Here is a 13,836-nt window from a genome sequence, read left to right as displayed (position 1 = left end):
CTTGACAGGGGCCAGAAAGATCACTTTTCACCTGGTTCTTTTGCTGAAATATCCAGGGCACAGACAAGAGTTTGTATAATTATTGCTCAAGTTTATTTTTCCCCTAGGGAATTTGTTTTTGAGAATTTCCTGATAACAAGGGAAAGATGAAAAATGATCCTTTTACCTACAGGCAATCAGCCAATGCCAGGGGATTTAATTATTTTCTGGTGTCATTGCTACTACACAAGGAGCTAGGCATACTTTCCACGGCCTGACTGCAGAAACTTCAAGAGAACAATGTCTTCTGTTCCATAACATCAACTGACACAAACATGAAGAATCCATCCAGTTTGGCCTGTGGTAGCTATGTGACAAATTTGAACCCTTCACAGCAAGGGGCCACATGGGGAGGTCAGGGCTGCCTCTGGGAGCTCTGGTTAATGCTGGGAGGGTCCCATGGGTCCTTCAAAAGCAAAAGCTGAAGGAGAAAAAATAGAAGAAAAGGAAAGAGGAAAAAAGGAAGGAAAGGAAGCCAAATAGGAATGGAGAAGTGAACGAAAACCAGGCTAAGAAAAGTGGATAGTAAGAGAAAAGAGAAATATCTTTCATAAGAAGTGAGGAGGAAGGGTGGCAAAGCTCCTAAGGGGAAACAATTGATGAATGCTTTTCTAGGGACCCTAGGTTCCCTCAGCTTCCCCACCACCATAGCCAGAACACTGACTAGATGAGACTGGGCTGTGCTCTGCTTTACAATGCTGTCTCCATAATGAATACAGTGACACAGAGCGAGGTTCACTCACTTTCTTTTCATTCACCCCATCTGACCAGAAGGATTGTAAGCTGCAGTAGACTATAAGCTCCTTGAGGACAAGCCACCACTTCATTTTTGCATTTTGCTTGAGGACAAGCACCGCTGGTGCTTCATACCTAAATGCCATTTTGGGTACATACTGTAGTAGGTACTGGAATTAAGTTGAGACAAGAGGGCATATTTTGGGGAAATCCCTATGTCATAGTAGCTTCTGAACCCTGAACATTGCCCTTCTCATCACTTGAAAAATTCACCTTAAACACACTGTACTTCTCAAATTGGGCAAAGCTATGACATAAATACATTTAAAAAAATGAAAAAATGAAAACCACTTGTGAGAACAGAAGCTAGTCTAACCTTATATACAGAATGTCTATAGGAAGCGGAGTGTCTATGACATGTACACCTTTACCTTCTTCCCGGGGTTCCTTTGGGGCCGGAGAGGCCTTTAGTCCTAATAGAGGTCACTATGACAAGGGCACTTCCTAGTGCCTCTAAGTCCTGAAGCATCATTTGTGCAAATGGTACTTCTTTTTGTGTGGTTGGGAAATGGGAGTTCATCTGCATTTCAGAAACAATCTGACCTTGTGATCTGAGCATCAGGTCCCTGAATTCACATACCCCTTATACTGTTAATATCTCTGGGTAAGAAGTAAGTCCTCAATCTTAAAAAAAGAAAAAAAAAAGAAAAGTAATTTCTACTTGGACTTCTGGGAACTGACACCTTTGGATATAGATGGCAAAATCATGCAAGTGCCCATGTTTCAAAACTATTAAACTCCTATTATTAGTGTCTATAGATCGTGTGGGACTGTTTTATATGTTAGACCCAAAGAACCGTCTTTGATGATTTCAGTGTGTGACTTGAGGAGTTTCTGGGGACACAACCTGATCCATGTTCCAGTTCATCCAATTCTGGGTCTCATAAAGCCATGCTAAAATGAATTTTCAATGCGGTGAGTTACTCTGCTCAGGGGCCCTGGGTCAGGGAAGACAGAAAGACAAAGGGACTGTCATCTGACCTCAACCGTTTCTGTTTCCAAAGGCACTAATGTAGACGTGGAGGATGCATGGAGCTAGCTGAGATGTGGCTGAAAACACGAGGTAGATACATGGATGTAAATGCAGGAGGCCATGATGTTCTAGCAGCAGTCCCAGAGGACAGGTCTCTGAAAGGGGTGGGGTTATGTCTGTCTGGCCTGCATGTATTCATTGTCAATAGAGGCAAATGAGACTTCAGTATTAAACCCTGAAACTTAAACTATCTAATGACAATTGGACCGAAGAAGTCCTGGTGAATGAATCAACACCTTCATAGGCCCCTTATAGAAAAATATATCCAGAATGACTTTGCTCCATTGCAGTTTTTCAGAGTCCTTTAGTTCACAGGTTCTTGGTCAACAGAAAATAGTGGGCATAAAGCAAGAACAGAGAAGTGGTATATAAACACATCGGATACTGCCAGGTATTCCTAATAGGAAAATTTATTGACCTAGTTCTCCATAGTGATTCCATAAGGCCTTCTCATCTGCAGTTTATATGCCTCCAGTTCAACAGAAGGCCATTTCACTTTGCTTGGGTGATTGGCTACCATTGATTGATATGATTTGAGGCATCCTGACTCAAGCAAGACAATTCTCCCTTTGCGGCAGCTCTCCTTCTCCATCCTTCTCAAGAGATCAAATGAAGGTTTCTAAGTCTCTGAATACATTGTAGTGGTGGCTAGATATCAGTTGTTTGGGATGTGTAATCCTTGTTTTAAAAAAAAAATTGGGGCTTTTGTTTCTCTATCCCCTTTTCCAGAAGTGCAGGATGTTTTGTCCTTTGCTTTTTAGTGGCAACCTAGCTGAGGTTCTGGGACCTGAGATAATATAGGCATGAAACTTGAGCCACAAAATCTGGAAAGTAATACATAAGAAAACATGGAGGAAGGTTTGAAAGTAGCAGAAGTGGGATACCAAGCACCTTCATGCCAGGCAGTCTGCAGTGTGCTGCAATGAATCAAGCAGGAGGAATGAGCGTGTGCATGTGAGAGAGGGAGATGAAAAGAAGCAAGGGAGAAAGAGCTCCGCAGAATAATTTGAAGCCAAAGGCAAGCATTTAGAAATGAAGCCCAGATCAAACGGGAAAAGGTCTTTGTGTCAGATTTCTTTGATAAGGATTTAGTATCTGAGATATACAAACTAATAAATTATATTTATTTGTGTGTACACATGCACACATATACACACATCCTAAAGCCATTCCCCATTACATAAATGGTCAAAGGATATGGACAACTAGTTCTCAAAAGAAGAAATGAAAACTGTGAGCAACCATATAAGAGAATTATCTAAATCACTAATAATAAGAGAAATGCAAATCAAAACCACCCTGATGTTTTACCTGTCACTTAGCTAATTGGCAAAGATGACAAAGGTGGGAATAGTTCTTTATTGGAGGGGTTGTGGGAAAATAGGCACATGGATCCATTGTTGGTGGAGCTGTGAATCAGTACAACCATCTTGGAAAGTAATTTGTAATTATGCAAATAAAGTGACTAAAATGTTCATACCTTTTGAAATCCAGAGATTCCACTAGTAGACTACGACTGACCTCTCCCTGCCCAGAGGTTGTCAGTAAGAAGAAAGTCCTCATAGACACTAAAATATTTATAACAGCACTTCTTTTTGGTGATAGCCAAGAATTGTTGATAAAATAAATGCCCATCAGTTGGGGAATGACTGAACAACTGTGGTACATGAATAAAATGGAATATTACTATACAGTAAGAAATGACAAATATGATGAATACAAAGAAACATGGAAAAGATTTACATAATCTGATGCTTACTTCAGCAATCAGAGCCAGGAAAACAATATAGACAATGGCTACAACCTAAACAGAAAGAAAATTGTCAAAAGAAACAAAAAGGACATTGTGAAATTTCAAAGAACAAACACTGGAGCCCAAGAAGGGAAAGGAGAGAACACCTCCACCCCGTGCCTTTGCAGAGATGGGAGTTCCATGGGTGCAGTATATTGCATATACTTTCAGATGTTTTCAATGTATTAATCAGTTTTGTTGATTTTTCTCTTTTTTTTTTCTTTGAAAATATTATTTGTTATAATGGTTCTGGGGTGGGGGAGGGAAAAGGATGGTGAGATAAGTTTTTGCAATATTAAAAACCAAAGTTATCAATAAAATTCATTTTTAAAAATCAATGGCAACCAGATTTTTACGAATGTAATATAAATCCAAGATGGAGAATACAGAGAGCAGAAGCCCATAGGTTGCGACCAGGGACCTGGGGTCTGGAGATGGAAAGCTATACGTACTTCTCATCCTTTAGTTCCCTCCTTGGCTCAGAGAAGTCATAGTCCCTAAGCCTTAGGTCAGGGATATGGGGTGTGGGGTGGGAAGAGGAGTCCTTAATGGCAAGAAGAGAAATGGATTTTCATGTGGACCTTAGAGGAGAGGGAGGCAGTGCAGTACTACGGAAAGAGTTTCAAATTCTCTTACCTGTGTGACCTTAGGCAACTAAATTTCATTGGGCTCAAGTTTCCTCATTGATGGAGTTGGATTATATGGCCTATCAGGTCCCTTTCAGCTTTATGTCAGTAGTTCTGTGATCTGGTCACCCTCTGACAGGGCTAGTCAAGGGAGGTTGCTAGGAAGGCTGGCTTAGAACATATATGTGCCCACAGAGCTCACTACATTCTTGGATCAATTACTCCAGATGGAAATTTCAATGCCCTACTGGCAGGGAACAACTTTTCCTTTTTCTTTTTTTTCACATCGGTGACCAGACCAGACCAATTGAGAGTCCTTATAAAATAGCTTATCTTTAAAGGAGGGAAGGACTATCTTAGCGAGGCATGAGTGTCAGTGAGATGATGGTCAGAATGCAGAGAGCACTACCTGCTTCCTATCTTTCCAGTTTCTACCCTTCTCTTGCCAGGTGCAGAATGGAGCATCAAGTGTCTAAAGCACTAGTCTTTTTTCTGGACAGATGAGAAAGATGACATAAGGAAGAAGCAGAAAGGGTAGGGGACACTTAGGGTCCTGTTCTCTAGATCAAAGTATTCTGAAGTTGTCTTCACTTATTGCCAAAAGAACCCTTTGTAAAGAATGAGATTTGCTCATTGCTGCCAGCGTGGTGCTTGGGCTTCTGTCATCACCCAGCACCGTGCTGTACACCTAGGAGACAGGAAACAAATGTCTGCTGAGATTAATAGGAATACGGATTAATAGGGATTAATAGGAATAGGGGTAAGGACTGGATCTATCATTTCATTGATACAAGGAATTCCGAGGTGAGGGAACTCCCTTGAGCAATGCAAATGGATACTTTCTCTGCAACTTTAGGGTCTTAGAGAGTTTCCTAGAGCAGTGAAATTTTAAGTGACTTCCAGGGCCACACACCAGTATGTTATCAAAGGCAGGACTGGAGCCAAGATATTCTGGCTTCAAGTCTAGCTCTCTAGCAACTATACCATGCTATCTCTGCTTGAATTAATAATAACAAGCATAATAATAATTGCTAATATTTATATAGTACTCTGAGGTTTGTAAAGCATTTTATATACATCATCTAATTTGATCCTTACAACAATCCTATATGTTAAGTGTTACAGGTATTATTATTCTAATTTTACATATGAGGAAACTGAGGCTGAGAGGTTAGGTGACTTCTCTAAGGTCGCATAGATAGAAAGTATCTGAGGCTAGATTGGAATCTTCCTGATTCTAAAGGCCATGTTCGATCTACCTCACTAAGAAATTTACTCCACGCTCAAACTAAGTAATGCAGTGGATGGCATAGACCCAAGTCCAGGCTGGCTGGGCCGATTTACGTGTTCCCATTTCAGATTGAATGACTTAGAAATTTCACATACGGGGGAAGTGGGAATAATTCACATTGTTTAAAGGAAGGGGGGAGGAGGGCAATGCATCCTACCTGCCCCTTTCCTACAGGGTTGGACAGCATCTCAGGACTCCAAACTGAGGGAGCAGATCAGTGAAGCTTGGTGACAGGGTTTTATTCAGCAGACTTCTAATTTCATGGTTGTCCTGCCATTTAGAGTGAACACAGAAGTAGCTAACTTTATACAACAGATGTGGTCTTGAAAATGTATGCATGTGTGTATATGTGCAATGTGTGTATGTGTGTGAACACATGTTGCTTTTCTAAATGCAGATCTGTATTTAGAGTGTTAAGGGAATTCATCATTTAAAGGAATACTACAATGTATCCTCCTGTAAAGTGAAAAGGCATTTTGTCATGCCATAAATCTTTCTGTTTAGAAGACATTGCCCAAGGAGGGAGGTTGGAAGCCTCTTGTCTTTTGGAGGAGAAAGTGACAGCACAGAAGTGACACCCAAGATGATAAAAATCCTTTGGAGTCAAAAATGACATCCTGTCAAAAACTTTAAACAAAGAGAAACAGGGAGATCTGTGTTCTAAGTCGTCCAAAGAATAAATCTTCCCTTCTCAAAGTTATCAACATCAACAGATATTTACAAATTTTACATTTATAAAAAATAAAGAGCAAAAAGTCCTTTCTAGTTTTCTCCCGACCACACTAACCTTTTCTAAGTAAACACACTAAAGTCCAGGGCTACAGGAGGAGGTGAGACAGGAAGAAGAATGGCTGGGGCACACTAACACCTGGGCAACAGAGATAATGGATAGACGTATGTGGGGTTTAGAAAGGAATTGTGCATATTTAAAGAGTACTTACAAAGTCCATCCCTTCCTTTCCCTGAAAGACATGATTCCTTGCAGTGATGAGGCAGAACAGAGGAGACGGTCAAAGGTGAAGGCCATGGTCAGGCTTTTATGGCCACACAGGAATGAGGGCAGGGACTCATCAACCTCCTATGGCTCATGAGATCAAATATTCTTGTTCAAGACTAAAAGAGTAAAGTAGGCAAGTTTCATCCCACTGACATTAAACGAATTGCACATTCGGCGAAAGCCTTAGGGGTCTCTCCTTCCTCACTGAGTACATTTGACTTACGATCTTTACACAGAATTTCAATAACAACAACAACAATAACAACAACACTTTCTTAGCAGTGCATTTGAGGACTATTCCAGACTTGTCTTTGATGGAAATCATAATTATCATGCTCACCTGCCTCTCTTCAAAGGGAGGCAATTTTTAGGAAATCACCCATCACTGATAGCTGGTATCTCTTTGATTCTGACTTCCTTGGGGTCATAGGATGAGGTAACAAACATCTATAAGCATCTGGGTGAGAGAACACTGTATCTGTATAACGTGGTATCTGGTTTCGCTGTGATCGGTATGATAAAAGTCATGAGGTTTCAAATCATGACATAAACCTGGAGCAAAATAAGGTATTTTAGTCATCCAGAGGTACCCTAAGAATCAATGATCTTACCATGTATCCATGGGATTGCCAAAGGGAAATTTGCAAAGAATAGCTTTAAGGATTGTTGTCTCACCCACATCACATATAGCATCTAACCTCATGCCCTTTATGCACGTGGTCACACCTCACTCATCTTAGCAGAACGCCTACAGAAATGTCAATCTTACTGCCATTTATCTTTTTGAAGGAGTCCCAGCCTAGGCACCTTCTTTGATAATGAGATGCTCAGCTCGTAAATAGACTTGCCATGAAGACCTTCACTTTAAAACACCAGCAATTCAGTTACAAAGGGCAACTGAATCCTTTGGATTTGCCAGAAATATGCAACTCAGTCTGTGAGGTGTTCAAAAAATGTGTGTATCTTCTGTGGAGAACCATAGTTTTTCAAAGCTACTTCCACAGAGTGTCCTTGCTACTAGTAACAGTCCAGGGCATCTTCATGCTGGCTACATGGTGTGGCATTTGGATGCCCATGAGGCTGCCAGGAATCTGGTGTAAGGCATGGAGAAGTGTTGCTGTACCTTAGAAAGACCTAGTTCACCAGAGTGTACAATTCTAATAATTTCAGTAAGTCAAGGGAATGGAATTCCCTGTCCCTCTGAGATACGATATGGATGGGACAGGCATTCTAGCCATGCTGGTTTTAAGGCCCACAGCAGCAGAAATAAGAAATAAATAAGAAGAAAACCAAAAAGTCAAATGCTAAGGGGGAAAATAATACCTGATGAGGAGACCTAGAGGAATCCCCATAGAGGGTATGCACAGAAGCATCTCAGGACCTAGCTACTACAATTTGAGGAGGGAAAGAGTTTCACTGCCACCTGCACTTGGCTCTGAGAGCCCTCTCTAAGAGTCATGACCACTTGGGGCAGAACATAGTCACATTTCCTTAGATCACTCCATTTCAATGTCCATATTCCATCAGCTTCTTCATTTCTTCCATACTCCCTCTATTTTAAGGATCCTTCCCATAGGCTTTAAAGCCTAAAGTTAAGAGGAGCTGGGCTGAGTCAGAAGGGAAAAGAGACTGACCACTTGAGGACAAGTGACAAGTTTATCAGCCCAGAAAAGTACAAGTTTTCAGTTTCATGGCATCACCAAGTGGCTTGTACCTCGGCACAAAAATGAGTCCTTTATGCAGCATATGTTCTCGTCACAGCTCAAGGCATAAATCATACTTCCTAATGAAAAGCCCCTAGGAAACCCCATTCTTGTTAGCAGAGCATACTTTATACTAGAAAATTTGCAAGGAGACCAGTGTTGCACCACGAAGCTTATACAGGAATTTTTCTTTCATCAGTGTAAAAATATACAATGCTACTGCTTATTCATTGCAGTGTCAAGGTCCCACCATTTTTCTGCTTTGAGACCTGTTCATACCTCTCCAACCCAAACCACTGTGTTACCTCTCTTGATGCCTGATACTTCACAGCGTAATGTTTTTTGCCACCCATTGATGAGAAACAGAGACTCCTTGGCTGACGTGATGAGGTACTGTCCAAATAATCCACTATCTTTCACAATCCTTGTGTTGCTGTCCCATGGCCAGTCCTGGGCTAAAATAGGTTCCTTTAAGTTCTTCAGCATATCCGCCCTCCCTGTTGACAACTCCATAAAAATTAAGTCTGTTTGGAAAAGTGACGTGGCATAGATGTAGTACTGGTTGCTTTCAGTAAAAGATGGCTGAAATGCCAGATCACAGAGGTGCACATCTGTCTGTAAGTCATATAACAACTGGATTTCTCCCCGGGTAGTTATGGCCTGCACTTGGAGTCGGCCACTGTCCTCATCTGTGCTGACCAAGAAGTGCCCATCAGGAGACACGTGTGGTGCCCCTTTGATGTCACCATTGGGGCCAATCACTGTGTCTGTAACACTGTCAATCACTACCTGTGATGATGCAAGTGTGGTTTGATTTTTTTTGCACTGGACAAAAAAGTAGCCTCCTAAGTGGGTGTAGGCCATCGCATGGGGAATGCAGCTGTAGTTATGGAAGCTTATGGTTTTGACAAGCATCATTGTTTCAAGGTCAATTTTGTGAACTGTCAAATTTGACTTGTTAAAGATGAAGCCGAACCTAGAACAGGAAGAAGGACACTGAGATCAGAGCTGGAGATAAGCTGGAATGACCACTACTGTTCACCCCACTAACACATCCCACTTTACAACTTTTGTCTGATAGCATAGACAGTTTAGTGGGTGACTATTTCTTTCAACACTTCCTCCTACTGTTTGCCTCTCATTCTTTCATAATCCTCAAAGTGATTAATTAGTATTCTTGTTTTGCTTAGATGCTTCTTTAAATGGTAATTACACATTTAGGGGATTCTATACCTTTAAAGGATAATGCCATTAACCAGCAAGGAAAGATTGGAGGGAGCAAAATTAGGTAGGTTAGAAAAGATCTCATGTAGGAGGTGATATAAGACCTTTGAAGGAAAGTAGGGAATTGTAAGAGGCAGAGTTGAGGGGGGAGTAAATTCCATCACAAAGAGTGACTGACCCAAGTTCATTTGGTCCTTTCCCAACAGGACTCCATTCCCCACATCATCCATTTTCCCTCCTCTCAAATGCTGGGAAGAAACCAGTCAGAAAAACTGCTCATCCTTCATTCCTGAGCAAAAAGTTGGAATTAATTAATTAGGGTAATTTGTTGATTGTTTAATTATTATGTTTTCAGTCCTTCCTCACTCCAGTGCTAATGTATTTATGACCTAGACAAACTAAAGCATGGGAAAGGCCAGAATTGAGAAAGGCCAAGGTCATCCATTGCTTCTGTGGCTCTCGCCAGTTGTCTTGACTTTTGTCTTACCACTGGACTTCGAGGACCATGCAGGAGAGAGTGAGGCTAATGACTTTGTGCAACTCTGCCTCACTTAAATCAATGCATGTGCAAGTCAATGGTCCTCTTCAAAAACAAAGGATGAATAACTATTTAATTATTGCAACAACATAGGAACTCAAATCACAGTGCTCCCTAGGAGCATTATGGTATTTGCCTATCAGATGACACACTCAGAATTTTCTGGAAAGTGTATCTTACCTGATGTGATTAATAACAAGGTTTGTAGGGGGGATGAAGAAATCATCCACTCCTTCATATGGTACTCGAATGATGTGTTGTTGACGTTCACCTGCACTTGCTTCAGGTATAACCTGCAGGAAAGAGGAGACCTTATTTTGAATGTACGGATAACCAGAGTGTGGTGTGAACCCAAAGTACTTTTTTTTTGGGGGTGGGTGAGACAATTGGGGTTAAGGGATTTGCCCAGGATCACACAGCTAATAAGTGTTATGTGTCTGAGACTGGATTTGAACTCACGTCCTCCTGACTCCAAGGCTGGAGCTTTATCCACTGAGCCACCCAGCAGCCCCTCAAAGTACTTCTGATGGCATCTCCTCATGTGGAGAAGCTGAGGAGTCTGCTTTCAGGAGAATCATGATGGTGTGTAATGGAAGTGTCCTGGAGAGAACTTGGAGCTAGTGTCGACTTTCTGGAACTAGGAAGGTCAGGGCATACTCATTACATTTGTGTGACGTGCCCATCAGTGACCATGAGTGAGGAGAGAATATGAACTGTGTTCTCAAGGATTTGTGCATGGCAAACAAAGATCTAGTAAGGCACTACCCTGAGGAAGAAGGGAGGACATGAGCTTGTTCACAGAGCTGGGATGGAGGATGGAGTCTGCCCAAGTCAGAACATCTAGGTGGAATGTGGTGTTCAGTTCTGGACACCAAATTTGAGAGAAGACCCAGACAGCTGGAGAGCATTGGGAGGAGAATCTCAATATTATGAAATATGGCTTGAAGGATCTGAGGAACTTTAGCCTGGAGAAGAAAAGACAGAGTTGCCATCTTCAAGCACTTGAAGAGTTTTCATCTCTTGGATGGAGAAAGCAGAATCAGGAGCAATAGGGGAAACAGTTTAGTGTCAGGATCCTCATGTCTTTGACTCCTCTCTTTTTGCTATTAGGAGATATCCTGTTTGACAAAGCTAAGGCCCACCAAGCAAGCTGTGCCCTGAGCTTGGCATAACAACAATCCTTTGTGCTCACCCAGTGGATGAACTCTGCTGCAGCACAACCCCAGAATTGTTTCACACCAGCCCCAGCTGGTCCCTTAGCTCTGATAAGCACCTGCTTGTCCAGACCACATTTGGGCCATGAAGCCCTGCTATGAATGAAACACCTCACTATTGCTGTTACCCCATCAATGCCACAGCTACAGCTCACTGAATAGCCACTGGTACATATATCAATGCTCAGCCTCATTGAAGTGGGTCTCCTCGGTATTAAAGCAGACCCCAGCACACATATCTAGTTTCCTTACTCCAGTGGAATAAAGAAAGCTTTTTGCTTATAACTACTGTTAGCTCTTTGGTTTTATTATATTTTATTTTGTTTTTCAGAGTTAACAGTTGGGGTATTACCTCTATGATTACCTCTTTAGTAGTTTTCAGAGTTGACAGTAATTACATAACCTCTATGACTCTTTGGTCAATTATTTTCAGGGTATGACGTGATCAATGATATAATGAAAGCTTTTTTTTTTTTTATAAGTAGAGCTAGTAAATGGTGGGTTGGGCTTTCTTGGGAGGTGGCGCATTCCCCCTCACTTGAGTTCTTTAAGAAACAGATGGATGACCATATATAGAAGGGGTTACACCAGGGGTGTGCTGGTAAATATTTAACTGGCTCCCTGAAAATAAAAAAAGTATAAATGACACACTTTTAAGATCAATATGAATTATTAATATTGTCTCTATCTCTTAAGACTAAATAATCAACAAAATAATAAATCAAGGCCTGCTTTGTAGTGTTTGCTGATTTATGAGGTATAAGTATTTGTATTGAAATTTAACAATCAGCTCTAATTAGCTGGTAATGAATTAATCTCAGCACATAACTTAGATCACTATACAAAGCAAGGGTTGAACTAGATGGCCCCTGAGGTATTTTCCAACTTTGAAATAAAGTGATGAAATCATTTAGTCCCAGAAATGAGTAGGGCAGTTTGGTATCCATTGACTACAAAGTACAGCTGTCATCAGGACTTGGGAAGTAAGAGGAGAACAGGGGTAGGTCCAAGGGGTCATCACCACACCAGATGACCATTGTGGAGGCCCTGAGTTGGGAGCAGTTTGTGGGGAAAAGATTTTGAAGGCCACACCATGCGGTCAGTCAATAAACACTTATTAAGCCCCTACTATGTGCCAGGCTCTGTACTAAGTGTTGGGGATACAAAGAAAGGTAAAAGACAGTTTCTGCTTTCACTGTGTAAAAGTCACACAAATGCCTATGTACAAACAAGCTATGTATAGCATACACCGGAGGTAATTAGCAAAGGGAAAACATCAGAATTTAAAGGGGATTGGAAAAGGCTTCCCACAGGAGATGGAATTTTAGCTGGGATTGAAGGAAGACAGGGAAGCCAGGAGTCAGAGGTGTCCCCAGGCATGGGGACAGCTAGTGAAAATGTCTGGAGTTGGGAGATGGAACAACCAGGAAGCCAGTGTCACTGGAGAGTGGGGTTTTGGGGTATTTGTGTAATGTATATGAAGAGTAGGAAGGTGGAGGGGGCAAGTTATCAGAAGCATCAAACAGAAGATTTTATATTTCATACTGGAGGTGACAAGAAGCCACAGAAGTTTATTGCATGGGGGAGGGGGTGACGTGTATTTTATGAAGATCCCTTTAACAACTGATGGAAGGATGGACTAGACTGCAGAGAGCCTTGTGGCAGGAAGAGTGAACAGAAGGCTACTCTTTCCCTTCTAATTTTTTGAACCTTTTTAATTTTTATAATCACAATTGTCCCTTTCCCCTTCTATAATCCTCTCCTCTGTTGCCTCTTTGGTTGGGACATCCTGTATATCAGAGGGCTTCAAAGTCAGGAGAGACTTCAGGCTGTCCAGGATCTTCTTTATGACACATCTGACGAATTGTCATCCAGGCTTTACTCAAACGTCTTGAATAAGAACAGGAACACACTGCTTCTACAGGCAGTTCATTTCACTTGCGGATAGCTCTGGTAGAAATTTTGCCTTAGAACAAGTCTAAATCTTCCTCTTTGCAATGTCTATCCAAGATGCCAAGGCCATCCCCTGCATCCAGGGTCATTGCCAGTTATCTTAACTTTTGTCCTGACACTGGACTTTGATGACTCAGGAAGAGAGAGGCTGATGACTTTGCACAACTCTGTCTTACTTAATCCAATTCATGCACAAGTCAAGACATCACCCATGATGTCATTGGTCTTCTTTGAAAACGAAGGACAAACAACTATCTAGCTATTGCAATAGTCCAAGTGAGAGGTGATGAGGGCCTGTACTAGGGTGGTGGCAGTGTCAAAGGACAGAAGGGGGGATATGCAGTATATTACAAAGGTAACATCATTTAGGCCAAGGATTTAGGGATGGAAGATAGTGAAGTGTCAAGGAGGACATCTAGCTTTCAAGCCTGTGTAACTGGGAGTATTGTGGTACCCTCAACAGAAATAGGGAAGTTTGGAAGAGGGGAGAATTTGGGAGAAAGATAATGAGTTCAGTTTTGGACATGTTGAGTTTAAGATGTCTGCAAGACATTCAATTTGAGATGTCCAATAGGCAGGTAGAGATGGAAGTCTGGAGGTTAGAATGTTATAGTTGGATAAGAAGATTTGA

General features: G+C 41.6%; 1 protein-coding gene across 1 annotated transcript in view; it reads right to left on the bottom strand.

The window, feature by feature from the left end:
• Positions 1 to 323: 323 nt before the first annotated feature.
• Positions 324 to 13,836, bottom strand: part of LOC110211715 (follistatin-related protein 4) — a 149,838-nt gene continuing 136,325 nt past the window's right edge. The window contains exons 10-11 of the mRNA XM_078149186.1: positions 10,219 to 10,331; positions 324 to 9,252 (exon numbers count right to left, since the gene is read on the bottom strand). Coding sequence (XP_078005312.1) covers positions 8,550 to 9,252; positions 10,219 to 10,331 — 816 coding nt within the window. The 3' untranslated portion in view covers positions 324 to 8,549. The remainder of the gene's footprint in view (positions 9,253 to 10,218; positions 10,332 to 13,836) is intronic.

The sequence above is a fragment of the Phascolarctos cinereus genome, unplaced genomic scaffold (assembly GCF_003287225.1).
Source record: "Phascolarctos cinereus isolate Bilbo 61053 unplaced genomic scaffold, phaCin_HiC Scaffold_2;HRSCAF=192, whole genome shotgun sequence".
In the NCBI taxonomy this organism is placed as follows: domain Eukaryota; kingdom Metazoa; phylum Chordata; class Mammalia; order Diprotodontia; family Phascolarctidae; genus Phascolarctos; species Phascolarctos cinereus.
The sequence above is the reverse complement of the archived record's forward strand: the minus strand, read 5'-3'. Positions and strand labels throughout refer to the sequence as shown.